The 27874-nt window shown below is 36.1% G+C and overlaps 1 protein-coding gene and 1 long non-coding RNA gene across 2 annotated transcripts in view; both read right to left on the reverse strand.

Moving 5' to 3' along the window:
• Nucleotides 1–605: 605 nt before the first annotated feature.
• epb41a (erythrocyte membrane protein band 4.1a) overlaps nt 606–27874 on the reverse strand; it is a 167053-nt gene continuing 139784 nt past the window's right edge. The window contains exons 18-22 of the mRNA XM_073931826.1: nt 20955–21083; nt 12550–12648; nt 12071–12151; nt 8747–8863; nt 606–5086 (exon numbers count right to left, since the gene is read on the reverse strand). Of these exons, the coding sequence (XP_073787927.1) occupies nt 8765–8863; nt 12071–12151; nt 12550–12648; nt 20955–21083 (408 nt within the window). The 3' untranslated portion in view covers nt 606–5086; nt 8747–8764. The remainder of the gene's footprint in view (nt 5087–8746; nt 8864–12070; nt 12152–12549; nt 12649–20954; nt 21084–27874) is intronic.
• On the reverse strand, nt 22484–25172 carry LOC141379040 (uncharacterized). Its single transcript, XR_012394966.1, has 2 exons — nt 24150–25172; nt 22484–24107 (listed from the first exon to the last, which is right to left on the reverse strand). It is a non-coding gene; the product is annotated as an uncharacterized lncRNA (long non-coding RNA).

Genomic DNA, 27874 nt, shown 5'->3' on the forward strand with positions numbered 1-27874 from the left:
TCCTATATATTTATATTCTATATCTATTCTTATTATATTCTATACTGTATATATCCTTAATATTTTATTTTTTTCATATGTAAAGATATTTGCCTATTGCTCTCTTGTGTGTATTAAGCAGTGTGTAAGCGAGCGGCAACTCTGCGCCGGAGTTTAGACCGGGTTAGTTTTGGTCTAATGAAAAATCTATTATAGATTCTTAAAATAGCAACGCGCCAGCGGTCCGCCTCAGAACGCCTCCCTTTTTAGACCAGACGCCTATGGGCGCACAATTAAGCGCTAATGCATTTGCTATTTAAACAGCGTAGCGCAACGCCTCAAAACGACTCTTGCGCCAAGCTGAAACTACCAAAAGACTACTGCGCCGAGTCTTGCGCCACACTGCGCCGGGTGTATGATAGGGCCCATGAAGTTAAAAGTGGCCTGTTCTTGTTTATATTTTTATCTGTGTTGCAGAACAGCCCCTCTTATCCAGCATGCGTGACAGTCATGCAATGTTAATAATATTATATCAATTGCACACATAGTGGTTGTGGAGACACACAGTAAACAAGGTGGTGAATAATACTAATTATAAAAAAATACTCATGAAACAGTGCCAGGAATGTGACTAAGTTGGAGTTTATTCAGTGCATGGTGCTATATTGTACATTTGTCTTTTTTTCCAGTGATGGCAAAAGAAAGAGGGCTGTTATGAGAAGAAAAAGATCCTCTGAGGACGAAACGTACCATTCTTGTCTATTCTTCACCCCAGATTAGCATAGGAAAGGAGTGCCACAATGAAGAAAACAACACACTGAACGAACTACAACACTTCGTTCTCTGTACAGGATACTATCTGAACTATTATAAAAGCGTAACATTTTAAAATAGACATTTAAAAACTGGACGTGCTGGACTCGTCAGCTGGACAAAGGGCAGTATGCTCTTACGCCACCGGCAGTGTTGATGTGCAACATAACATCCACAAATCCCACTTTGAATTTCTAGAATTGGGTTGCTGCACAAAAATGGTCAGGTCTGGATCTCTAAAATCAATCAGTGCTGTTATAATGTCTCAATAAATAAATGAAACGCATTTCAATTAGATTCTATCTGATCAGTTTTCAGACTTATGACATTTAAATCACCTAACTGCTAATTAACTCCATTCCGGGTGAATCAATTCCAATTCATCTCAAGCCACTTCAGCTTGTGTGTGGATGCTCATTCTGAAGGCTTTGCAGATCTGCTGTAGACCTCATGGATAAGAACATACTGCCCCCTCTAGTAGAAAAGTAGAAATATACTGAAAATGAACAAAGTTATCCCTGCAAATCCCATTTAAAAACTGGCGGGAGCTGGTGTTTGGGATTCTGGATCTAATACAAAAAACATCCAAGCTGCATTTAAGAAAGCAGGGCGTCTAAAATGCAAAGTACACACACATTAACGAGAACAAAAAAGCTGGAAATAAATAGAAATATCATAGGATGTAGTTTCACTACAATACCCCACCCGTCTTCATCAGACCCCGATCCATTGCTGACACAGGACAACATTACCAACAAACAAAAGAAAAATGATTCAAGCCTTCAACAAATATGCAAAGTAATATAACTGCAAAACACAAGAAAACATCTGAAACTGCTCCAGCATTCTGAATGAAAAGAACACATTATTGATCTTACACAAAATAATACTTTCACATTTAAGAGGAACACAATATATGGGACTTTACAACAGGATGGAGCTCTGGATTAGGAACAGTTCACCCAAAAATTCCAACTCTGTCATGGTTTACTCACACTCCTTGCCTTTATCAAATCTACATGACTGGCTTTGCTCTGTGAAATTAAGAATGCTCATGATGCGCCTTTCCATTCAGGAAAAAGCCTGAGACTAGAGTCTAGATCCACAAATCAGCAACACAGATGTTTACTTTAAAATGGATGACTCCGCGTGATAATCCAAGTCATGTTGTAGTTTGATGTGAGGAACAAATTTAATCACTGTCTTTCATATTATTCAAATCTATGTTGATCTGTGGCAAGACTCATGAATATAAATTCTATTTGACATTATTGACATCAAACCTTTTACATTGGCATTGATGTGATTGAAAATTACATTTGAGAAAAGGGGGAAAGGAGGGGGTGGTGGGACTTAATGGGATACACGTATTTCACCCAAAATAAGTAATACCTGTCAGGATAAGTTCACTCTCACGTGACAAAAAGGAAGATATTTGAAAAAATGTTGGTAATGAAAAACTTCCGGTGACAATATTTACTTGAAACTCGATGAAGGAGAGTCCATCTTTCTTATTTTTTGGGGATGAAATGACCATGTATTTAAAGGTGAGTTCACACTTGACATGAACTCGCATGCGATTGGTCTGATACTGAGGTTTATTGTGTAAATTCTGTCAATTTCTGTCACACTGAAAAGATGTGAGACAGAAATTCTTCATCTATTTCAAACGAATTGATAAATAAACTAATACAGTATATCCGTTAGCAATAATGTGTTTTACACAAGTACATAACACAATTTCACCAAAATGTGACATTCTTTTGTTACAGCTCCATACACAGGTATTATATGATACAGGTAGGATACACAGATATACTCTGTGCTCAAATTGAGGGGGGATGCGGGGGGATGGCATCCCTTAAATGGAAATAAGTGACAAAAAACATCCCTTTTGTAAAACCACCATCCCCTTTGTAAAACCACCATCCCCACATCCTCTTTAGATTAACAGCAGTGTGTGTAATGTAAAACTTATCATGCAAATTAAATATTAAAAATCTCTATTTATGGTTATTTATAACTTATAAACTATGACGCTTGACCAATCAGATCTCAGTATTGTAATAAGGCGCAACTCACAAGCGCCATACAGTTCATTGCGTCATTGTGCACGATTTTCAAAATGTCTAAGAGAGCAGTTCAGACGGAAGAGAACAGAAGGTATGATATTTTATTGTTTATATATTATATATGTATGCTGTACCTGCCGTGCATAACTGCATTTCAAAACAGTTTAGGCGACTTGACGCGAGTACAACAAGCTGTTCTATATTCACTATAAAACAGTTAACAGGGCTAGCTAACATTTACTTTAGCAACCCAAGTTTCACTGTTAATATCTGAGTTACAGCAGATTCAAGGCTCCCTGTTTCTAAAATGAACCCTTACTATTATCCCTAAAATCAGAACGCAACTGATGTGATGCATTTTTAGAATCACTGTTGTCCAAATGTTGCTACGTTTTCTGGAAAATGCTTCCAAACAGCTCAGCTGCAGTACATCTTCATACCATATTTTGTTTACGAATAAATCTTGAGCTTTGATATGAGACAATGATTCAGTCGTGTATTCAGCAAGACATTTGTGAATGAATCAGGAGTTCGAACAACTCAATTAAATGAAACATTCAGAGACAATGTCGAAGACTTGACTACATCTATTGGCGGTTTTAGTTTTAAATTTCATGACATTTTTATTATTAATTTTATTGTATTCATGCGACATCATACCCCTTGTTAAACAATCAATTTATAAATAAACAGTAAATTTATCTAAATGTTAAGGTTGTTTTCTTTGCTATCTTTGTTGTCAAGAGGAATTGTATTAATTTAATCTGATTGTAAGATGTTCTTCCTGATATTATTTCAGTTTATTTAAAAAGGCTCGTGTAGTTTGGCCAAATAAGGTAAACAAAGTGTTGTAAATAAAAAGGCAAATTTATATTTAGTCAATCAAACAGTTTCTGGTAGTCAAAGACTTCCATTGTCAATTAATTACCATTGTCCCTTTTTAATTTCATGAGTTTCTTTAAAAGTGACATGCTCAAGTTTGTTATGATTGTTGGTTATTTAAAAAAGCTTTTTCTTAAATTAAAAATGTATTTAGATTTATTTTGTTATCATTGTGTGTGTGTCTTTGTGTGTGTGTAGCTACAGGACACCACCCATCCTGTTTCTTCTTGTCTTATGTTGGGCGAGAAGCATAGCACCAAAACACGTCTATGACAACTTCAGTGTTCGCACAACAGAGGAGCACATTCTGTAATGTTATGTAAGAGAAGACTTCAGATCGCACTCTGTGGAGTGGCAGAAATTTGAACAGCGTCCTGATTTGTAGCTGGGCACCATGGCCAGACACCAAAATGTGCCACCGGTGTGCATACACTAATAGAAAACTATGTTTTGAATGATTCAAAAATGTGTGCGACCCTCTTTAGTTACAATCTTTCCCTTTCCAGTTCAATACAGCTATCAGAAGGAGATCTCATTGCAGCAGATCTCCTTAGTTATGTGTACCAGAAGAATTCCTGATACTGTTTTGCCTCTTGTACACACATGCTAAGTCGTTGGAAAAAGAATGGAAATAAGAATCATGAACATTCTGTTAAACTGTCTACATCACTAAATAATAAGTTGGAATTTTGGAGTGAACTGCCCTGAAACAAGAGTTTTAGATTATGAAATACACATCATCATCCTGTCTGAGATGTAGAATAATAAATGCAACAACGTAATATGACCTTTAATCAACCAATTAAAAAATAATAATAAATTAAGTTAAAACAACAACAACAACAACAACAACAACAACAAAATTGACACTTTAGAAAATTGTCCTTTAAATTCCCACCTCCCATTTGTTATTATGTGAACCATCCCTTTGGAATCCACCCTAAAAATATAGTATGAATTTGAGATAAAAAGCTGCTCTTGCCGCTGTTTTAGAAAACGACTTTGAAACATGGTTCAGTTCTTAATGGAATGTCTTGAAAAAAGGTGGAACAGGCAGAATTTGGGGAAAGGCTGTCCGAGGTGAGGTGTTGGGATCTGGATGAGAACTGGTCTGAGAATAGATGATGCTCAGTTTGCAGAACGAAATGCTTGAGGACTGACAGATGTTATACAGTAGGTCTACCTTAGACGAATGGGACATGTGCTGCTACAGGAAGTGTTTGTCCGTGGAGGAACTTGGTAGATACGGTGAGTTGATGAGAAAGGGCTGGACATGAGGGCTCTTGCGTTCTTGGTTTTCTTTTTCACATTCATAAACCCGACTGGTCCTGTTTTTCACCCTGTGTTGATGTGAGATCAAAGCTTGATCAACAATCATGCAAGAAGGAACAAACAGGACACCATTTCTGGTCAGGCAAAACATAAACAGTCATGAAAACCTGGAGAGCCTGGAGCGTGCGAGGATATAATAGATGCTGAATGGTAAATACGAAAGCTCACTCTGGCTGAAGTAAAAGTCAAGTAAACAGTTGATGGGGCGAATGGGGTGAACTGGGTATCTGCACGCACAGACCGATGCACTGTGGGAACAAAGCAGCATGACAGCTTTACCCATTATCCTCTGGGAGTTCTGTGTCTGTATACATACCGTCCTGACAGCTGCTTAAACAGCACCAGACGTCCAACGCCTCACACAAACAGACTGAAAGAGCCACATTTACAGGCCTAATGCTGAGACTCTAAATTGCTAGACTTGTTTTTCTTAAAACTAAAGTTGTACTCTGCTGATTGTTTTTTTTTTTATGTTAATGTATTCAAAATTGTGGAACTTATGCGACAGCTGGAAATTTAAGAGCATTAATGAAAGTAAAGATCACGTTGTGGCAAATATATTAGATACAACAGTAGTGCTGCCACACACAAGTAATTAGTAATTGTATTGTACAAAGTATTATTGCCTTTTTAACATAAATCACAGCAGTGTCCATCTATGAATGATGTAGGCTGTCAACCCTACATGAAGATGTTTATATCCGCGGACAAAATAGCTGCTCTGATCAGTTTTCAAAAACTTTTGAATATGCACAATTGTTAGCCATTCATATGAGTGGGTATTCACTCCTTAATATACAATCGCATTACTCCTATTGAATTTATAAGTTTCAATAAATGGAGGTAAAATAAGAAGGAAATTAGTTTTTTGCCACTAAATTATGTTTTTTTTAACTGTCAATAGCAATATTAAACTCTAAGAGAGAACAGTACAAATTAAATGAAAAGACAATTTCATGACATTTTAAAGGGGTAGTTCATCCAAAAAATAAATTATTTTATTAATTACTCATTACCTCATGTCGACCCTGAGAGTTATATTAGTCTTTAGAATACAAATTAAGATATTTTAGATGAAATCTTAGATCTCTCTCATCCTCCAAATGGTTCAGACAAATGGTCAAGACTCATTCAAAGTCCAGAAAAAATACCATGATAAAATTCTCACAACAGACCATATGCTTTCAGTGGTTCGATCTGAATATTATCAAGCAACAGAATCCTTTTGTATGCCCATAAAACAAAAATAGTGACATTCAACACTTTCTTTTCTTCTGTGTGTATAGCAGGGGTGCTCAAACTTGTTTTGTATTGTATGAAGGGCCAAAAACCAAATATCATTAGCTATGTTTCCATCCACTTATTTATATGCACATTTTGCATATGCTCATAAAAAAAACAGTTGATGGAAACGCCAAATTTTTAAAAGGCTGACTGAGTGCTCTTGTGGCTTCGTAATATTTCAATAGGGTTTTTGCCGAGCTAGTGCTGTTCCCATGCTGATAAACTTCCGGTTAACTGTTATTGTTCGTTTTTTCCATTCTAAACGATTCCTTTTACAGCATTTATATTGTAATGTAGTTACAATACAATCAGTTAAATAGACTCTGGCATTCATTTATTTGCTCACGCGTAAAACGAGACAAAAAGCCGTTTACTTGCAAACGCCTGTCACAATCGGCAGGCTAGCGCAGAAGCTCAGTAATATATACTGGGGTAAAATAAATGCTCATATTATAAAAACATGGAGGGGGAAATGTAATGTAATGCAGTGCTTCTTGTATAATCTGGGACCCACGTTATATCGGATATCACTCAGCCAGTGGAAATCGCTGATTTTTAAAGAAAACTGACCTTAAACTCACTGTTTTTGCAATGGAAAACAGTTCACCAGAAGCACTTAACCCAGGTTACTGGCAAATTAAGTCCTATTAGCATGCTTCGGCACATACTGCATTGAACCATAGAAGGCATATGGTCTGTTTTGAGGATTTTATTTTTTTTTGTATTTTTCGAAGTCTGGAACATTTGTGTCTATGGAGGATCAGGAACCTTTCATTCAAAAGATCTTAATTTGTATTCCAAAGATGAAGGAAAGTTTTGGAAGTTTATAAAGACACTAAGGTGAGTAAATTTTGACTTTTTTTTTTTCTTTTTGGGCAAACTATTAAAAAAATAAGATTTATAGAAAATTTAGAGGTGGCGTTGCCAACAATGATTATTAATATCACATATTGACATGCAATTGATATTGGGTGTCATCTAATAAACTATTAACATTAATATCATCTCATTAATTTCAGCATTTTCTTTGCTAAGTCAATTTAAATTCTAGAGCTAAACAAGAATTTAACATGCTGCACGCCACCAGCCCTGCTACAAGCATGAATAACAGCAGTAAATATACTGTAGGAGCATATCAGCGCTGTCAAAAAGACTGAGGTTTTCATTGGAGCACAGTTAATGATGACACTAAATCATATAGTTTGCGCGTCTGTGTCTAACTCTCTGGGATCCTAATGACTTCTTGTTTGTATGCGGTCTGCAATGGAGGGTTTCCATCATTACCTGCTTATTAAAGCGTTCTGGTTTGTTTGTAGTGGTAAGCTTGCTGAATTCTGCAGTTTCCTTGCTGTTTTTAAAAGGTATCATGCTGTAACGGAAATGGCATGCTGTAATGAAATGCTTTAATGGATTTAATGTACCGGGGGAGATGGTGTGGCTTTATTGCCCATGAGAGGGCAGATTTAAATACATGCCATAAACCTATCAAACGCAAGAGCTATTAGAGACCTACACTAAAAGATCTGGGTGCGCAGAGACTAAAAAGAAGTATTTACTCATAGCATGACGTATTTGTGCAGTAATACGACTTTGTTTGTGTCAGTCATGCAGTATGCAACATTAAAAGTGGAAGCATTTTATAAAGTAAAATCAAAGATCTGGAATTAAATCTAAAATAGAGGTCAGCAATCTGTTGAAAAACATGCTATTTTACTTGAAATCACTCCTAAATATGTTACCCTACTTTACTGATTAAAAAACATTAAAAAATAAATGTAAAACGTGAAAAATATTGGAAATATGTTATATAAAGTTTATTTTTCAGTTTTTAATAAATAAAAGCATGCCAAAATATGTCTTTAAATTTAAATATATCAAGAAATCAGTTATTATAATAAAATAATGTATGTAAGTAGTTCAGCTTTAAGATCTTCAAATAGTTCATGTCTGCAGTACATCTTTTTTTTAATGATTTATGTCAGTCTCTTATCTTCCCACTTAACTGCCTATATTCACAGCAGTCCTCTTTTAACTGCTCTCATCGGGATGACAAATTGAAAATCAGCTATGACTTTTTTCTTCATAAGAATACCATTATAAAAATGCTTTATAGTCTTCAAAATTGTATTCATAATAGAATTAAAATAATAGTTTCTACACACATCACTTTCCTCTCTGCTTAATACATTTCTGGCTTCCTATAAGGATCATATCTGAATAAAACATGCTTGCTAACGACAAGAACACATTACTGCAAAAGGCATGCAGATCACTTCAATATTTAAAAAAAAAGTAAATTAAATGTATGAAATATTAATCACTTTCACTGGAGTTGCTCACATGTCAGTGGTTGCCAATACTGTACTATAATCATGGATACTAACCTGTGTCTTATATAGGAGTTACTCTGGGGTAATCTCTGTTTCCTGATGCACCACCACTTTAGTGACAGACATGTCGGGGTGCTGCTCCTTCGCTTCCTTTATAGCCTGAGCAAGAGCCTGGAGACCAGAGAGGACAGTATTTAAACCAGACCGTTGGCAACAGAAGATGTGGAAACCAGTAGTTCCAGTAATACACAAAATGTCCCCACAGAATGATTACAGAAAATGTGTGGCTTAAAAATCATGTGCGATAGCTTTGAGGTAATCAAAACTTTCAGTATTTAGTTATAGTTAGGGCTGTAACAACATTACTTTTAATAGTGATTTTTCATTGCCGTTTTATGCAACAAATCACAATGAACTGCATGCTTGTGAAATTACATAAGCATAAGGCATTCATCTTGTTTAATGGGTTTATTTTGTCATCATTTACTATGAACAATTATTATCTAGAAAGAATTTTTCAAGGTTAATTTAAACAACACTTATGGAGATTCCAAAAGGCCACTTAATGACCAAATAATAGAGTACATATAATTTGTATTATACATTGATGCAGACCAAAGCACCTATAAAAATGATCAAAACTAGGCATGCTCTGTATTTTGGGCCTCAGAAAATGATCATCAGCAAAGTAAAAATGCCATTTTTAGCTGATAATTTTCAGCGGAGACAAAATGCCTTAAAATATGAGCCGGAAATAGATTATGCTAAGCCACACTGCCCTCTACTGCCAGCTGTAGTCATTGCACTGTGATGTTGCTTTCACATTGGATGCAAAAAGCACTACGCTATGAAATCAGTTCTCTTCATTACACCATGCAAAGGTTGTTTTTTTGCTGCGTTAAGCAAAGCACATACGAAGTGGAGCACGCGTTCAAAATAGATCAAAATAGCTCAGTTTTCTGCTCTGTGGATACTCCATTCATGAAACCTGTATATTTGTATAGCTGTACAATCCATAAACTGTACATGCTGACAGGACAGTTCTACATATACTTATCCTTGCTACACAGAACACAGATCCATTTAATTACGTAACATGTATATATCATTACAAGATTACAATCCTTAAATACTTATATACTATTAATACTGTAAATCAAAACTTTACGAGACATTGGTTTGCTTTATCCAGCCAAAAAATGTACAGACTTTAATTAATATATGTGACATGATTTTGCATGCTCAGTACAATTTCTGCCATGAAATTCTATGGAGGTTCACGCAGACTGATACTGTAGGTCACCTGATCTGCCCCTACATCATTAACTTTTGAAAGTAATGCATTACAGTATTAGGTTACTTCCCCAAAAAGTAACTTGTTGTGTTACTTTTTATGAAAAGTAATATGTTACGTTACTTTCACATTACTTTTACTTACCTTTTTTCCCTTCTTTTTATAAGCAGAGGAGCTCTGCGATTAAAAAACACACTTTATAACCTTTATTTACCTTTAAAAAACACATAAAATAATAATAATTTAGGTTATTAACTCTAAATGCCGTTTTTACAGATTATTAAAAGTTTAAAGCAATGTGTTTAATGCTTTTATACTTTTTGTATTATTAGTGAAGTAAAATGAGCATTCAGACAATCCCCTTTTAGTTTTCTTTAATGCATTAATAATAATGAGAATACCAGCACAGAAATATAAAGCTCTGCCATCTTGGTTTCTGTTTGTTTCTGTAGGGAGAAAATTTCGCTCTTTGAGCCAATTTTAATTGAGCAATGTATTTTTTAAAAGCAAATTAATTAAACTAAAAGGTACCAATACATTTAAAAAAAGTAACTCAAATATTACTACTTAATGTTTTTAAAGTAATACGTTACTTTACTCGTTACTTAGAAAAGCAATATTAATACATGACTTGCAATACTTGTAATATTTTAGCCCCAACACTGGCGCAGTAGATTGGCTATTGCAGGCAATGATCAAGCTTCTCATCATTTTAAATGCTCAGCGTTGTTCTATGCTGTTATACTGCAGTGTGTTTTGATCTACTACGGGGTAACATATATATATTACCAGCAGCAGCAGTGTAGCAGATATATGCCGCCAAGACCAAACACAAAAACCACAGGTGTCAATTCCAGTTCATGGAGGGCCGCAGCTCTGCAGTTTAGTTCCAACCCTGCTCCAATACACTTACCTGAAGGTTTCAAACAAGCCTGAAGGACTCGATTAGGCTGCATTTACACTGCACTGTTCAAGTGACTCAATTCCGATTTTTTTCTCCCATGTGGCACAGATCGGATATGGCCCATGTACGTGTAAGCAGGAACAAATCACATGGATTCCGATTTACTCAAATCAGACTCAGGCCTTGTTCATATGTGGAAATTTATCTGATATGAATCGGATCTGTGTTCTAGTGTCTGCAGTGTAAGCAGGTAGATCGAATTTACACCTGTCAAGTTGCTTGTCATTAAAAACCATAGTGAAGGACGTAGAAGTCTGACACTTTCTTTTTAGACTTCAAACCTTAAATCTCATACATGAGGACTTAAACAGCTCTTATATTGTCATAAAACATAAGCATTTAATCATGTAAACGAGAGCGAGAGAGCGCCACGTAACCAATATAAACTAATAAAAAACTAGTGCATATATCACGTGCATAAATCACGCCATGGACATTACATTAAGATGACTAAAGGTTTAAAAAAGCCTATATATCAAAAGAAGATGAACAAATGAGAACCTTTCTGTCATAAACTATAGTAAAACAGCTTGTCAAAAGCTGTGAACAGATTACATACAGGAATAGAGAAAAGAGCACTCTTTAATAATCAGCTGTTAGTCAGAGTCCGCTCTTTTTTTCCTGGTCATTGCGTCTTTTCCGTCTGCTGTGTAAATGCTGACGAAAAAAAATCAATCATCAAACAAAAATCAATCATCAAAAAAATTATATGCAGTCACAAAATCGGAATTGACCATCAAGATCTGCAGTGTAAATGCAGCCTTAGTTTGATCAGGTGTGTTTAATTAGGGTTGAAACTAAACTGTGCAGAGCTCTGGTCCTCCAGTAAGTGGAATTGACACCTGTGACATAAACAGTGCCATATACATATTTATAACCATTCTAAATCCAGAGAGTGGTCATGATAGAAAGTCATTTATTTGCATTCAATTAGTTAGCTAGAGATTTGGAATTAATTGCATACATTCATGTGTTATCTTTGACAGCCCTATTTTTTAATCTTTCATTCAACTGGACCAAATATTTATATTTTTTCCTTTGATTAAAATCTCTTTAAGTCTTTAAAAACAGCCTACATCAACTTTTGCCGATGTGGTTATTATCTGTAGGTGCATTTCACCTTGTCATGGTCAATCTCAGTGTCTCCAGTGATCACGATTCTCTTCTCGATACGGGTCTCTGAGATCCCGCCTTTCACCGTCTTGAGCAGAGAAAGGGAAGAGAACGAGAGAATGAGAGAGAGCCAGAAACACAGTGAAGTGAATATCTCATCTGTGCAGTACGGCCATTCTTGGCTAACTTGCAAAATGGAAAGATACTGTAGAATGGTGATATAAATTGTAATTAACAAATTCCTTTATCTCACGTACCCAGCCTCCTGGCAGCAATAGGCCCTAACTTTAGTACTCTATGCAGCCATTGCAAATCAGATGTTGGATATTTCTCAAATAGTTTTGTGAAAATTGCTAATCAAATCATTTTGGTAATTTAATTGCGATAGAAGTCATTCAACTGCAATCAGTTCTATAAACAGCAGACGATGCAGGATCTTTCATGCCATTGCAGATGTTGGTATAATTTGATGTGAGAGCCTGATACCTTGGTGATCTGGGTTGTGGTGGTGGTGCTCACAGTCTCTGAGGTGATGGTCTGAGCACTCAACAGCATCCCAGACTCCTTTTCTGCCAGTGCATTAGGCTATTTTCAAACAAACAAACAAACGCATGCGGTTAGAGTATGCTTCCACCATTAAAGCTTTTATTTATCACTTACTCCCAGAGCTATTTCCTGTGGATACTAAGGGACCTGGTGATTGAGAAAACATGAGATGGGAGAAACAATTACATTTCAGCACGTTTGCTTGCAAAACCATCTGTCACAAATTGTTGTGTTCTCAGGAGTACCTTTGCATTCGCTTGCAAATCTTTTTTTCTGCTTAAAAATGTTTTAAAATGTCTTAAAAAGGGAGAAAGCAAGTTTTGTAAAAGAATGCAGACCTTTCAAATCAAAAATAAAAGTACTGTAAATAAAGTATAGTCTCTCAGTGCAACAACGAATGAATGAATGAATGAATGAATGAATGAATTAAAGCAAAACTCATTGATTCTTATGTCAGCTAAAACATGCTGGTGTGACATGCAAGAACAATCCTTGCTGGCTCTCTTATGACCTGTTTCCATCGAGTGGTACCGTACGGTTCGGTGTGGTACACTTTTATGGCCGTTTCCACTGTCAAAAGGCATACCGAACCATACTGTATCACTTTTTCTGCACACTTTCGAAAGGGTACCAAAAGGCGGAGCTAGACACGCAGCTGAACACTATTGGTTTACAGAGAAACGTCATTCACTTACGCAACAAGCCAGAATGAAAACAAAGGATCCACCATGATTAAAATACAAAGCCGAGAGATAACAGCGTAATTATATAAACATATAATAGCGAGCCATGGTCGACCCGGGCTCAAGCAAACCCTGTTGTCGTCTTGATGAACAGCCACAAAGCCAAAAAGAAGAGCAGATTTACCCTGTGCACCTTTTTTACGAGCCAGTCTGAAGCGCGAGCAGTTACGCTTTATTGCTTGCACTTATATCTGAAATAACAAACTTCTTGAGCTCATGATAATAACATGCGCTTAATTATTGACGTGCTTTTGAAACCAGATCCTGTCAGTAACGGACAAACGCGAGAGTGAAGCGTGAAAAAAAAGGAGAGGCCTGAAAAAAAAGAGCACATTATTTTTTCAGCAAACAGGTACAAACTGCCACGTTTAACTATTATCATCACCTTTTGGACTATTATGAACTCAGAATGATGGAATTACTCTCTAACAGAGGTTACATGTGCTGCTGAAGATTGAAGACACAGATGAGAGGTATGCTCTGACTGTGGGCAAAATTTTGTGTTATTTTGGACCTAAACAAGGACTAAATGTCTGTTGTGTGTAGTTCTTCTTGGTAACATATTGGAGACTGTAAGGGTCTGTATTTGTGTTTATATATGTTGCATTTATTCATTTTACACAATTGCAAAAGGCTATTTCGTCATTGATCAGCAGTTATAATCAACTCATGTTCATAGAAAAGTTAGTAATAAACCTTTATCCAGAAGTATTTATGTGTATCAAGCATCTGTTTTGTGAGAAGTGCTTCTCATATGATATGCAAGCGATTCGTACAGCTATAGATATTTTCTCAAGCGGAAATGACGTCGACTGACTCTTTCTGTCATACACCACGCCCACCAAAAGGGTACCCTTGGAAGTGGAAACGCAAGCCTGATAAAGGTGACCCGTACTGTACTGTACCAGTCAGTGGAAACGAGCCAATACAAGAGTTATACATGCTCAATCTTCTATGGCTAAATTTAAACATGGTAAACATTGTTCAATAATCAATGTTTATATGTGAATGAAAGTCTGAATTACAGATATGGCCACTGAGAATGCATTTCTTCACGCGTAATGCTGCAATTTGACACGCTGTGCTGCAGAAGCAAGGGTCGCCTATTCATTAAAAAAATATCTATATATTTTTGTGCTTTACACAATATCCACCAGGTGGCACAAGGAACAACTACTTTTCCATTGTCGGAAAAGTACAATCAACCCCTTTTACAATCAACCCCCCCATTAAATGTCTGTTGAAGGAGCATATTGACAGATATTAAGCAGACAATCTACTAATACTCAAATGGACCATTAAAATAAAGTGTTACCAAACATAGCTACTGGTCAGTTTAAGATATTCCATAAGACACCTTATAGGCTAGGGGCCTTTTTTTGTTTAAGATCGCCCTTATGTTTCCCTTGTTTCCACTGTACATCTGTTTGTCTGATAAAGCACTCGCATCCCTTTAGATCAGGGGTCCCCAAACTTGCTCCTGGTGTCCTGCAGATTTTAACTCCAACCCTAATCAAACACACCTGAACAAGCTAATCAAGGTCTTACTTGGTATACTTGAAACATCCAGGCAGGTGTGTTGAGGCAAGTTGCAGCTAAACCCTGCAGGGACACCAACCCTCCAGGACCGAGATTGGTGACCCCTGCTTTAGATGGCTTAAGCTAAAATACTGAATTTATATGGATTTAAAATTGGATCTTTTTTAAATAGTCACAGTTTTTTTTGTGAATATAATTTCACGAGAGGAACAGAAATTGCAGATTTGATCTAAAACATCCTAATTTATATTCACCTTGAGAATAAGATAATGGTAACCGATTGTCCACTACGAGGTGAATGAAACCTTTAATGCTGATAAATTTTGCATTCCAGTTCATTTTTCATTCCATGTTTGACATATTAAGCGTAGGCTGTCAATCGATTAAATAAAATAAAATAAAATAAAACGGACTAGGTGACTCAGTGGTGCAGTAGTAGTGCTGTCGCCTCATAGCAAGAAGGTCACTGGTTCGAGCCTCGGCTGTGTCAGTTGGCGTTTCTGTGTGGAGTTTGTGTGGAGTCCCTGTGTTTGCGTGGATTGTGCTGGGTTGGGTTGGGTTGAGGCTGGAAGGGCATCCGCTGCGTAAAACATGTGCTGGGTAAGTTGGCGGTTGATTTCGCAGTGGCGACCCCAGATTAATAAAGGGACTAAGCCGAAAAGAAAATGAATGAATGAAATCGACTAAAAATAATTAAATCTTAGATATCTGTAAATATTTATTGTACAGAATGTTTACAGCATGTCTAAAAAGGGTTTAGCTACTAACATTCATTACAATATCTTTTATCTTTAAAACAAAGACATTCATACATTTGAAACAATGTGAAGGTTAGTAAATAATAACATTTTTTGATTTCTTTATATAATTGATGAAATATTACTCCAAATAAGCAGAAGGCAGTAGGTGGCTGTAAATGTCAGATGAGTGAGTCACTGAGTCTTTTTTTCATTTGATCCATTTAGATCACTATTTAGAAGAATCAGTTTAGAAATGAACCACTGCTGTGTGTTGATAAAGTAGAGTGTTTCTCTACACAAAGTTGTCCCTCATGAAGTCCTTGTTGCTCAATGTTTACTTGGACAATTTGACAATTTTTTTTTTTTTTTAATTTCAAACATAGATTAAATGTACAGACCCAATATCAGATTTGCAAAACAGCCCTTTTCTGAGATTGCATTCATTACTGATGTGATATTGCTTAACTATTACATGATAAAAAAATCTCATACGATACATTATTGGCCAAGTATCTTGATTTTAGGAGCATATAACTGAACTTAATAAACTCCATTGTGTAGTGAGTAGGGATGTAACGGTATCAGAATTTCACGGTACGGTAATACCTCGGTATGAATGTCACGGTACGGTATTTATTGAATCATTTACAGGAAAAAACAAAACTTATGAAAATACTCCAAAAAAGAGCCAAAAGTGTCAATGACATACAAATTAGCCATCTATCTGTAAGCTTTGAAACAGGAACTTCAATTTTAATAACAAAAAAAATATTAAACCATGTAAAAAAAAATTTAAGTTTTTAATTTAGTATTTTTGAAAACTCCTCACATTCAACATTTAATCACTCACTCACTTAGATAGAGATGGGTTTAAAGGAAAATTATCATATAAATATAATCTGGTAAAAGCTGGTATCTCTGGGCATTTACAATGTCCCCTGCAACAGAAAAAAAACCTCTCATTTGGTACTGAGGTTTCTGGGACAAGAGAGATATGACTTATATGACTTATTTCTCGAGCGCCGAAAACGGAGCTTTTTGAAAACGCTGGAGAGGCCGTTTTCATTCTGAAACCTGCTGCTCCGTCTCAGTGTGGATGGGGAAAGACGGAGACATCTGAAAACGGAGGCGGGGCTGCAAACGTTCGCCTATCTGATTGGGGCTTTTCCTCAATATTAAGTAGCCCACACACAGTTCAGTCTCGCATCCTCTTCTTGTAAGTTAAGACTTCGCAAGTTTGATCAAGGCTGCAGTCTCCCCCTTCTCAGTTTGATATGGAAAACATACCGAGGACACGCGTAAATCTTCAAACGGAACAGTGTACTTTATAACTTCATTCACATCACCTTGGCTACGTTGTTTCACTTTCTCAACAATAAAATGTAAACATGATTTAAGGAACTGCCTATTTCCTTTTTAATATTAGAAAACAGACAGCAGAAATGTTGAGGCGTCGTGCTGCATATATGAGCGTCATCTTCACTGTGAGGATATTTATAACAAAACGGAGCCTATAACAACTACCTCCTTTCAATTTCAGTGAAAATACGAAACGCACCCTCACTTTTGTTGAATATCAGTTTTAATAATCGACAATTATAAAAGTATCACATACAATAAGTTTATACATTGTAGGAAATAAAGGCAAGCGATCAGTCAATGTACCTGGATTAATCATTAACTTATCTTTGCGCTTAACCAAAACATGTTACCCGTGAAGTAACTTAATAGATTCCAATGACCAAAGTCAGGGAATTGGCCTATGTCGTTAGATAAAGACAACAACATGAATGAAATATCACGTTTAGCAAATATAGTGAGATTAGATCCAGCGGAAGATGCTTGATGAGCAGTCCGACAAGCAGAGCTCTCATCTGGGTAGAAATGCTGGAGCGCTTGCCCGAGAGTGTCTGTGGTCACGTGATGTGCGTTTTTAGCGTTTTGGTGTGGACGGAGAGCTGTTCAGAAACGCTGGGTAAAACGCGAGTGTGGACGCGTATCATTTTCATTCTACAACGCCGTTTTAAAACTAAAACGCACTCTTGTAAAAGGGGCCTTAGAGTTTTACAGCTCTTTTTGATCCCCGCTTCTAGCAGGCATGCACTAAATTCCAGGGGTTTCATTACCACGACGTAAAATGGGCGTGGCTCGGTCGGTGTTTGGGAAACGCCCCCTTAAAAAAAAAAAACAATACTGAGAGGTCACCGATCATGCGCAGTACAGGTTCTTTTTTAGCGCGGTCATTTCAAACAGGATGATTATGGATAAAGAACCTACCGCGGTGGATAACGAGGGAAAAAACAATCATACAGGTTATTTTTTTGTTTTTATAATGTTATATTTTAAAGATTTCATTAGCAAAAACGGCTGACCTCGTTTTACTCCGTTTTACTGTCTCTGGGCTTTTGTACTTCCATTTTAAACCAAATAATAATGGTTGTGGTAAGATTAACCGTGTTTTTGTAGTTTAAAATATGGTATTCAGTCATGTTTAAACAAATAAATACCACATTTTCTGTAATAAATCGTGGTTAATTTTTCTTTCTCGATCTTAGTTAATTAACATAACTCATATTTATTTTCTATTTTTATTTAAAGTCATCATACACAAAACAACTGGGATCAGGACAGGTATCTGATGTTAATATATATAAAAGTGATCATACATAAAACCCCTGGGATCAGGACAGGTATCTGATGTTACTGTATATAATATAAAAGTGATCATACATGAAACACCTGGGATCAGGACAGGTATTTGATGTTAATATATATAAAAGTGATCATACATGAAACCCCTGGGATCAGGACAGGTATCTGATGTTAATATATATAAAAGTGATCATACATGAAACCCCTGGGATCAGGACAGGTATCTGATGTTACTGTATATAATATAAAAGTGATCATACATGAAACCCCTGGGATCAGGACAGGTATCTGATGTTAATAAAAGTGATCATACATGAAACACCTGGGATCAGGACAGGTATCTGATGTTAATATATATAAAAGTGATCATACATGAAACACCTGGGATCAGGACAGGTATCTGATGTTACTGTATATAATATAAAAGTGATCATACATGAAACCCCTGGGATCAGGACAGGTATCTGATGTTAATATATATAAAAGTGATCATACATAAAACCCCTGGGATCAGGACAGGTATCTGATGTTAATATATATAAAAGTGATCATACATGAAACCCCTGGGATCAGGACAGGTATCTGATGTTAATATATATAAAAGTGATCATACATGAAACACCTGGGATCAGGAAAGGTATCTGATGTTAATATATATAAAAGTGATCATACATGAAACACCTGGGATCAGGACAGGTATCTGATGTTAATGTATATTAAAGTGATCATACATGAAACCCCTGGGATCAGGACAGGTATCTGATGTTACTGTATATAATATAAAAGTGATCATACATAAAACCCCTGGGATCAGGACAGGTATCTGATGTTAATATATATAAAAGTGATCATACATGAAACACCTGGGATCAGGAAAGGTATCCGATGTTAATATATATAAAAGTGATCATACATGAAACCCCTGGGATCAGGACAGGTATCTGATGTTAATGTATATTAAAGTGATCATACATGAAACCCCTGGGATCAGGACAGGTATCTGATGTTACTGTATATAATATAAAAGTGATCATACATAAAACCCCTGGGATCAGGACAGGTATCTGATGTTAATATATATAAAAGTGATCATACATGAAACACCTGGGATCAGGACAGGTATTTGATGTTAATATATATAAAAGTGATCATACATGAAACACCTGGGATCAGGACAGGTATTTGATGTTACTGTATATAATATAAAAGTGATCATACATGAAACCCCTCGGATCAGGACAGGTATCTGATGTTAATATATATAAAAGTGATCATACATGAAACATCTGGGATCAGGACAGGTATTTGATGTTACTGTATATAATATAAAAGTGATCATACATGAAACCCCTGGGATCAGGACAGGTATCTGATGTTATTGTATATAATATAAAAGTGATCATACATGAAACACCTGAGATCAGGACAGGTATTTGATGTTAATATATATAAAAGTGATCATACATGAAACCCCTGGGATCAAGACAGGTATTTGATGTTACTGTATATAATATAAAAGTGATAATACATGAAACCCCTGGGATCAGGACAGGTATCTGATGTTAATGTATATAAAAGTGATCATACATGAAACACCTGGGATCAGGACAGGTATCTGATGTTAATGTATATAATATATAAAGTTTTTGGCACAAAAGCCGTGGGATCGGGACAGGTATCTTAAGTTATAACAGTATTAATGTAATCTGAGAGGTATCTTAAGTTAATTTGTTTAATATAACATTCACTGACTTCACATAAAACACCTGCGATCAGGACAGCTATTTAGTACTGCATATAAAAGGCATTTGACACGAAACCCCTGCAATACGTACAGGTATCTGAATCAAACGGCTGTTTTCACAATCTGCGCATGATCCGTGACCTATGCAAATTCACAGATAGGCCACGCCCACCCGATGACGCAGTAGCGGTTACGCTGTACTGAAACCCCTGGAAAAAAGTGCCTGCCGCTTCTAGCAGCACACTCCATTTCCGCATTACTGGATCTGTAGCGACAACAGACCGCAAGGGATGATGGGTATTGTAGTTTTCGCTACCTCCCGTTCGCTTCATTCGCCTGAGCAAATTTTCTCAGAAGACCTATAGTTTTACCGAGTCATGCGACTTCGGTAATATCGAAAAAAATTAATATTGCGGTATGACGGTATTTACAATACCGTTACATCCCTAGTAGTGAGTTGTTAGTCTCCGATCAACATTATGAAATGTAAGACGTACACAGGTATGGAGACAGCGCAGGTGGATTAAAAAAAAAGTTCTCCCAGAATTTAAGATTTCCTAAACATCACTTAAATTGTTCCAAAAGTTTAGAAGTTTTTTTTCTTGTTGAACACAAAAGAAGATACTCTGAAGAATGCTGAAAACGCATAACCATTGACATCTATAGTAAAAAAAAAATAATTTCATGGGAGTCGATGTTTACCAGTTTACAACAATTGTCAGAAAAGCTTATTCTGTGTCCGACACAAAAAAGAAACTTAAACAGGTTTGAAATAAGTGAAGGGTAAATTGTGACATTTTTATTTTGGGTGAACTATCCTTTTAACTGCTTTAAAATCCATAATTAACACATTAAATCGACAACCCAAATTCTCATACAACAAAACACTAGCCAAACTCAGTATAAACAAAAAGTCTGCTCGCTCACCTGTGCAGACTCATAGGTGATGGTCTTGGTCTCTGTGTGCACTATCGGGATGTCCTTGGTGGCGATTTCACTGCGAAGGGAGTTGGTGACATCAGAAATGGTGATGGTTTTTGTCTTTACCACAGGAGACTGTGAAGAGGGGTCAAGACGGAGTACAAAGTGAGCGGAAAATTGCTTTTTTTTCGCTACATTAGCTTCACCTCCAGACATCAACCATTATTAAACACCATCTGGAACTTCTGTTCAAGTTTTTTTTTTTTTTTTTTACTGTAAGATTGCATTTTGTACTGGCTTCCTCTGGAACAAAGCTACTAGACACACACAAAATCTAATGCTTAGTCTGGAGAGACTCTGGATGGCTGACAAACAAAAAAAACAAGCTAGAAAAGTAAAAAAATAACCACTTCTGTGATTTCATATGTACTTCATCAACCTCTAAAATCAAATCGTTTACTTCTTCATTAAGCAGAGGCATAAAGCAATTTGAAAACATTCACTGGCAAACTAATTGGATTTCTTAAATGTAAGTGGTATGAAAATTGCCTTCCAGCAGTTAATATTCATGCAGAGAAATGCATTTTGAAATTAGCGTTGCCCCATTATTTAAACACATTAAAATGATGATATTGACCACAACTAATCTAAAATTTCATACTTACGATATTGACTTCAACAGCAGTAATGTTGCTCATTTTGGATGTGTAGCCTACGACGGCATTCTATTGCATTCTATCAAGGAAAATTATCGGAAATGATGATTTCTGTCATAATCACTCTCTGCTGGAATGAAATTATGCTGAGCAGAAGTGTGTCCCAGTGGAGAGGAGCCTCGGGACAGCTAAATCGATCAGAGAGACTCACAAATACCGGCTGAGGAGAGTGTTTAATCCCAAACTCTATACATTTGAGACTTCATCACTCTTAGGAGTCCACCACTTCTATTACTCAAACCACTCAGCACAGATATGCAGATTATGAATTGCAAAACCCTCACAAATGACTTTAGTTTAGAGTTTTAATCTTTTATCTTCAGGCAATCTGCCAAAAAAGCTTTTGATTTAGGAATATCTGGCACATCGTTGGTCGAATGTTTTTATTCATTCAATAAAAGTGGCACGGAGTTGATGGATGTCAACAGGAAATGAACGCAATGTCAAATTCAAGGCAAACCATAAGCTCACCATGTGGCTCTTTCGGCAGAACAGCTCGGTGTGACAACTTGCATTAAGTCTGAAAGTATTCTTTCACACAGTTATTAGTGCATTTAAAAGAGGCTGAGCAAAAGTCACTTCACATTCAGAGTTAAGTTCAATTTACATTAAAAATAAAAGGTACATAAAGCTATCATGTGGAGCGAGAAGTGCACCAGGCGCCAAACCCACGGAATAGTTTCCAGACTTGCCTTGATGTCAAAATTAATAACTCTGAAGTGCACACTTGTATGTAAAGTGAATTAAGTGTGAAACTAGATCAACACTGTGGAAAGCTACACTGAAATTTTTTAAAAGATGATTCCTTGGATTTACTCGTTTTTTTTACGTTAAGTGGTTGTAAACAATTTATTTGGGCTGAATTTAGACATAAAAAATTATGTTGAACATTATTAAATTTAATTTGTTTGTTTAAATTCAACAAAAATAAATTGTTTGCAACAGTTCTGCACTTTTTTTCAGTGAATATTAACATCACAATTCTAACTATTATCAGATTAAAATAAGCATCCATGAGCATTCCCTGGTACAATAACAAAGAAAATCAATCAATCAATCAATCAATCAATCAATCTTTCTTACTTTTCAAAAACAAAATGTTTCTGATTATATATTTGACATTCAAAGATCCACAAAAACTCTAACAAAAGAGATTGAAGAAAGCGATGACATCTTCTTAAGCTGTTTTTATAATAAATGTATTACATACTCTTCGATAAAGCTACAAACAATGGATAAATAAATACTGAATATTTTGAATATTAAAAACATGCTATTTTATTTTCAGAGAATGGTAGAAAGCAGAGTTTTTTCTGGAAATAATCATTATTTGGCTATAACCAGCAAATCACAAAAGATACTGCACCTAAAAGTGCAGAATGTAAGTTTGACACCCAGTGGTTGAACTAGGTAGTGCGTGGTTCAAAACGCGCAAGTGCAGGTTGCCAGTTTGAGGACCAACAGAAGCAAGTCTGACTACCGAGCCTAAAGGCTGATTTAAAGCAGATTTAAATCAAGTTCTAAATAAAAGCAATGGCACACAATAGAAACAATATTGTCCATATTAAAAGGAGTTTTGTTCTAACCATCATCTGAATTATATATTTTAAAAATGGCTTCTATTTCTTGCAACTGTCAACAAGATAAACTGACAATGGTCACCTCAGGTACACCTCATGTGCTTTTTTCAGTGTGAAATGCTAACAATGTGAGTTTGAATACCATTTTACATGATTGTCATATACTGAGAGAAGCAGATAGTTCACCTCAGATCTTGAAAATAAAGGAAACCATTTGAAATTGAACTTTAAAACTGTGACTCGGTGCAAGCCAACACACATTTCACTGATTCAGCATGAACATTTAATAATGTTAAACAGGTTTAAAATGTAATAATAAGATTATAAACCGTACCATTTCGTTGGAATGCAGTAAGTGCACTATTCTGTGCTTATGAATGGCTGTATTTACATTTCTGTCATGCTGCGTCTGGCGCAAACAGCCAAATTACTCATCACTGAAAATCTCATCATGTAGCGTGTTGTTAGGACACTGGGTTACAAGGTAACCACCTTAACCTAATGTTCGTAATAATAATAATGTTATTTGCTAATAATAACCTCATTTGAATCTCTGAATCTGCGTCTCATTTCGGAGGCTGCTACTGTCCACCAGAGGTCGCATTTCAGTCACTACCGCATACTATAAGGGCCTTCCGAACTAAATGAATGAAATACGATGTTTTTCACTAAGGCAACCCAGGGTGCTAAAAATAATATTGGCTAAACTGGCTTTGGGCGGGTTAAAAAAAACAAAAACAAAGACAGGTATTCTGATAGCTAACACACATTTTTCAAAGTATTGTTTTTTAGATAAACAAGAATGTTCACTTGGCATGTTTCTTAACATATTATGGTATTTTTATACTTTACTTACTTAGAAACTTTATACTTTACTTACTTTACTTTATACTTTACTTACTTACAAACTTACATACAGCACCTTTAAAGACGGCCATGAAACATTTTTTTGTTTTTAAATGTTGTTGCGTTCAGATTGATGGAGATAACAGAAAAATGCACAAAAATGTAATTTAACAAACCAACTTTAATATCCCTGTAAACTTTTAAACTAGTTCTCAAAATTGTCCAAGATGTGAAAATGACTTCAGAAAGTGGTAATATGTTTTTATTTTATTGATTTTACCTTGGATTGTCTTTATCATGGAAGTCAGAGAACATACCATATATAATTTAAAGCAAATGAAAATTTCAGTGTTTACTAAATACATGAAAATAAGTAAATAAATAAAGAAACAAATAACCTTAAATGATTCAAGGCAACCTACTGAACAAGAATGGACTACGCCCACAGAGGGTTTTATATACACCTGACCAATAAGTTAGCAGAATGAACACAGTAAATATGTACTGAACATTGTAATTGTGACACCAAAACTTGCGTCAAACTAAATATAGCATCTACTCTGACTGAGGTCCATAGAAGTGCAAAAGTGTACAACATTTTAGAAGCTACTTAAATGCATATAAAATATAATGAATCAACAAAAAATCTCTCTTTATCACTAGATATTCCTGCTGTGTATCAGATGCTTCACTGTGAAGAATGCTGTGATTGCTTTAGTAAGATCAATTAAAAGATAGTATGACATTTTACTGATGTTTATGATGCATGCAGGAGTCTCAGTGATGGAAATATAAGATAACATTCAGGAGGCATGTAATTTAAGCCTGATAGGCTGATGTACTAAGGATTTAAACAACATAAATATACTTCACAAAGTTTTTTTTTCTTGTTGTTACATTGAAATCTGCCGTTTGTTATGCATCAGTTGCCAATAAAGAAGAGATTTATATTTGGAAAGAGAAGCAAAGTGCACTGTGTGCTTAAAAGATGTCCAGAGAAATCCACTAGTCACAAGATAAAGATGTACAGTTATTAAAGAACACACACACACACACACACACACACACACACACACACACACACACACACACACACACACACACACACACACACACACACACACACACACACACACACATGCCCATCCTAACAATCTACAACTACATTGGCATTAATCGAAGGAAATTGCAGTGTTTGCTTGGCTCAAAGAATGACCAATCAGTATGCAAATAAATCCAGTCACAAACAAAAACAAACAAAAAAATCCTATGCTTATGACCTAAAAAGCAGTACTTTAAATGTAGCAATAGTGTGGATTATTATTAATTTTATTTAAAGTGCCCCTAATATGCATTATAAAAGATTATAGCTTTTACAGAATTATCCATTTTTCTAAGCCCCTTTTTTTGTGGAATGTTATATTGCTGTGATTGGTCTGACCCAGGCTGTTGTCAATGGTGGTGCGTTCTAGTTGCTGTGACTCAAGCCATTGCAATGAAAGTACTTTCATGGGTTCATAGGTATTGCAGTCTGGTGTGAAAGGACAACTGATGGTGGACTAGCAACCACAAATGCAACAGGAGCAAGTGTGAGGGGTAATGTTTTGTTCAGACGTCATGACAAAATGGCTAAAGATTACAACTAATGGCGAATTATTTAAATGACTAAATGACAGAAATGCTTTCAGATTTAAACCTCGGCTGGAGGTTTTTGTTCACTTAAAGCTGTGTTACACACTGCATTGAAGGTAATTTACAAAAACCCATAATAGGGTTGAAAACAACTAATAATATTGTGTTAATAATTTTGAAATTCTGAAACATTCATTCAGAAAAGTCTTTACTATAAAAGGATATTCCAGACATTTTTTCAAATTCAATTGCAAATAGTTTTTCTGATTGCATTTCAATATGAACTAGACAGTAAAGTTTGTCGAGACAAACCCACTTTGAGGCTGGCTTGTTAAAGCCTGTTGGCAATGGTTTATTTAGTTTAAAACAATTTGAAAAAGTAGACAGACCGACCAACCGACTGACCTACCGACCGATCGACAGACAGACAGACAGACAGACAGATCCATAGATCTACGAGTTCACACAATTTAATTCAAGTCAATGACAGTCTCTTGCAATAGTAGTCTATGGGACAGTTGCTAGCGTTCAGTATCTGGTAGTTAGGGTGTGGCTAGAAAGTTAAAAGGTTGTCAGTCATTGGTAGTTAGCTCAGCCGTAAGTCTGTAGGACAGTCTGACGCAGAGTTATGAGGTCACAAAGTTTGGTCCAATGTTGTGAATGTGAAGTATTCACAACGGTCCTGGGACAGTTTTCGGAAAACCAAAAGTCGGATCAGTCGGAAAAGATACAGCAACTTGAGTCAGAATAGTTTGGAGGTCTGGAGTGAGTTTGGTGGTCATAGCTCGAAAGCTCTAAGAGGAAATAGTCTTGCAAATTTAGTCTCAGAAGAAGAATAAAAAATATAATAATACGTTTAAATAAGATAACAGTAGGTTGGCTTTGACAAGCCAGCCTAATAAATTGTGACATAATCCAAATGCATTTGCAAATTCCACATTACCGTTTGCAATTCCGCGAATGTGCAGTGACTGCCACATTTTAAATGAAAAAGTAAAGTCAATTTGCAAATGCATTTCCCATGTCTTACGAGCTGCGACCCTGACATATCTAAATAGCAAGATTATTTGCCACATTTACTTTTTCTTTTTCTTTGCGTTGTGCAAAAAACTGTCTAGAATATCCTTTCATACTTTACTGTCACTTTTAGTCAATTTAAAGCACTTTTGTTAAATAATAATAATAATAAAGTAGTTATCCCCAAATTCTGTTAGATGGTAGCATAAGTGGGACATTTTTTTTTAAAAAAAAGGTAATTTTTGAAATAAAAATGTAAACAAATACAATATTCAAACCTCAAAATACTCACAAGACTAAGAAAATGGCTCACTGAATTTGCATCTTGAAAAAAAAAAGAGGAATGATTTCATTTCAATTCAGACTTGCCTTGCAAACACTGCAATAAACCAAAAACCAAGCCATTTCCATGAAACAGAATGATTGGCTGCAATAAGTAAACCTTTACATCCTATTATGATAATATAGTGATCTTGTCTCCAGGTGTTTTTAAGACAAGGTTCATAAATAGCTTAAAATCAGCTCTCAGTCATCATCCACTGAGAAATAGTGAAGTAATTAAGAAGCCATGAGGAAAAAAAAACTAAAGAACAAGAAGGTCTCCATCTTCTCTTCTCCGAAAATTTCTCATAATCCACATAAGTTAGTCTGAGAGCGGCTGCAGCCTCCATTATTTATGTCACGTCTTCCACTGTCTGTCAAATGAAGATAAGCCACCACAGCATCAACATCACAACCAGCAGGCTGCTCAACAAGAAGGAAACGCGGGTGTGATGCCGTACCACTGGGTACAGCTGGCAGACATGGGTGGCACGGCTTTCTTCCTCTGGCGACACGGTTATGGAGACTTGAGCGGCACGTCCCTGATCCCCAACATCTTTTTCTTCATTACAATCATTATCATCTTCATCCTCCTCCATATGTTGCAGCAGTGGTGGGCATCCTGGGGCGGGTGCCCACCTGACCCTTACCTGCTGTCGCCTTTCGTGCTTCCATCTCTAAGCAGGGCAGCGGGACACCAAGAGAGACACAGAACAATGAACAGACATGTGGAGTGGGGAGAGACATGGGGAGAGATAGATGAGGGGTGGAGAAGATTTAGGGGTAGGTTTAAAGGTTCCGCAGTCTGGATCTG

The sequence above is a fragment of the Danio rerio genome, chromosome 19, assembly GCF_049306965.1.
Source record: "Danio rerio strain Tuebingen ecotype United States chromosome 19, GRCz12tu, whole genome shotgun sequence".
NCBI classification, from domain to species: Eukaryota; Metazoa; Chordata; class Actinopteri; order Cypriniformes; family Danionidae; genus Danio; species Danio rerio.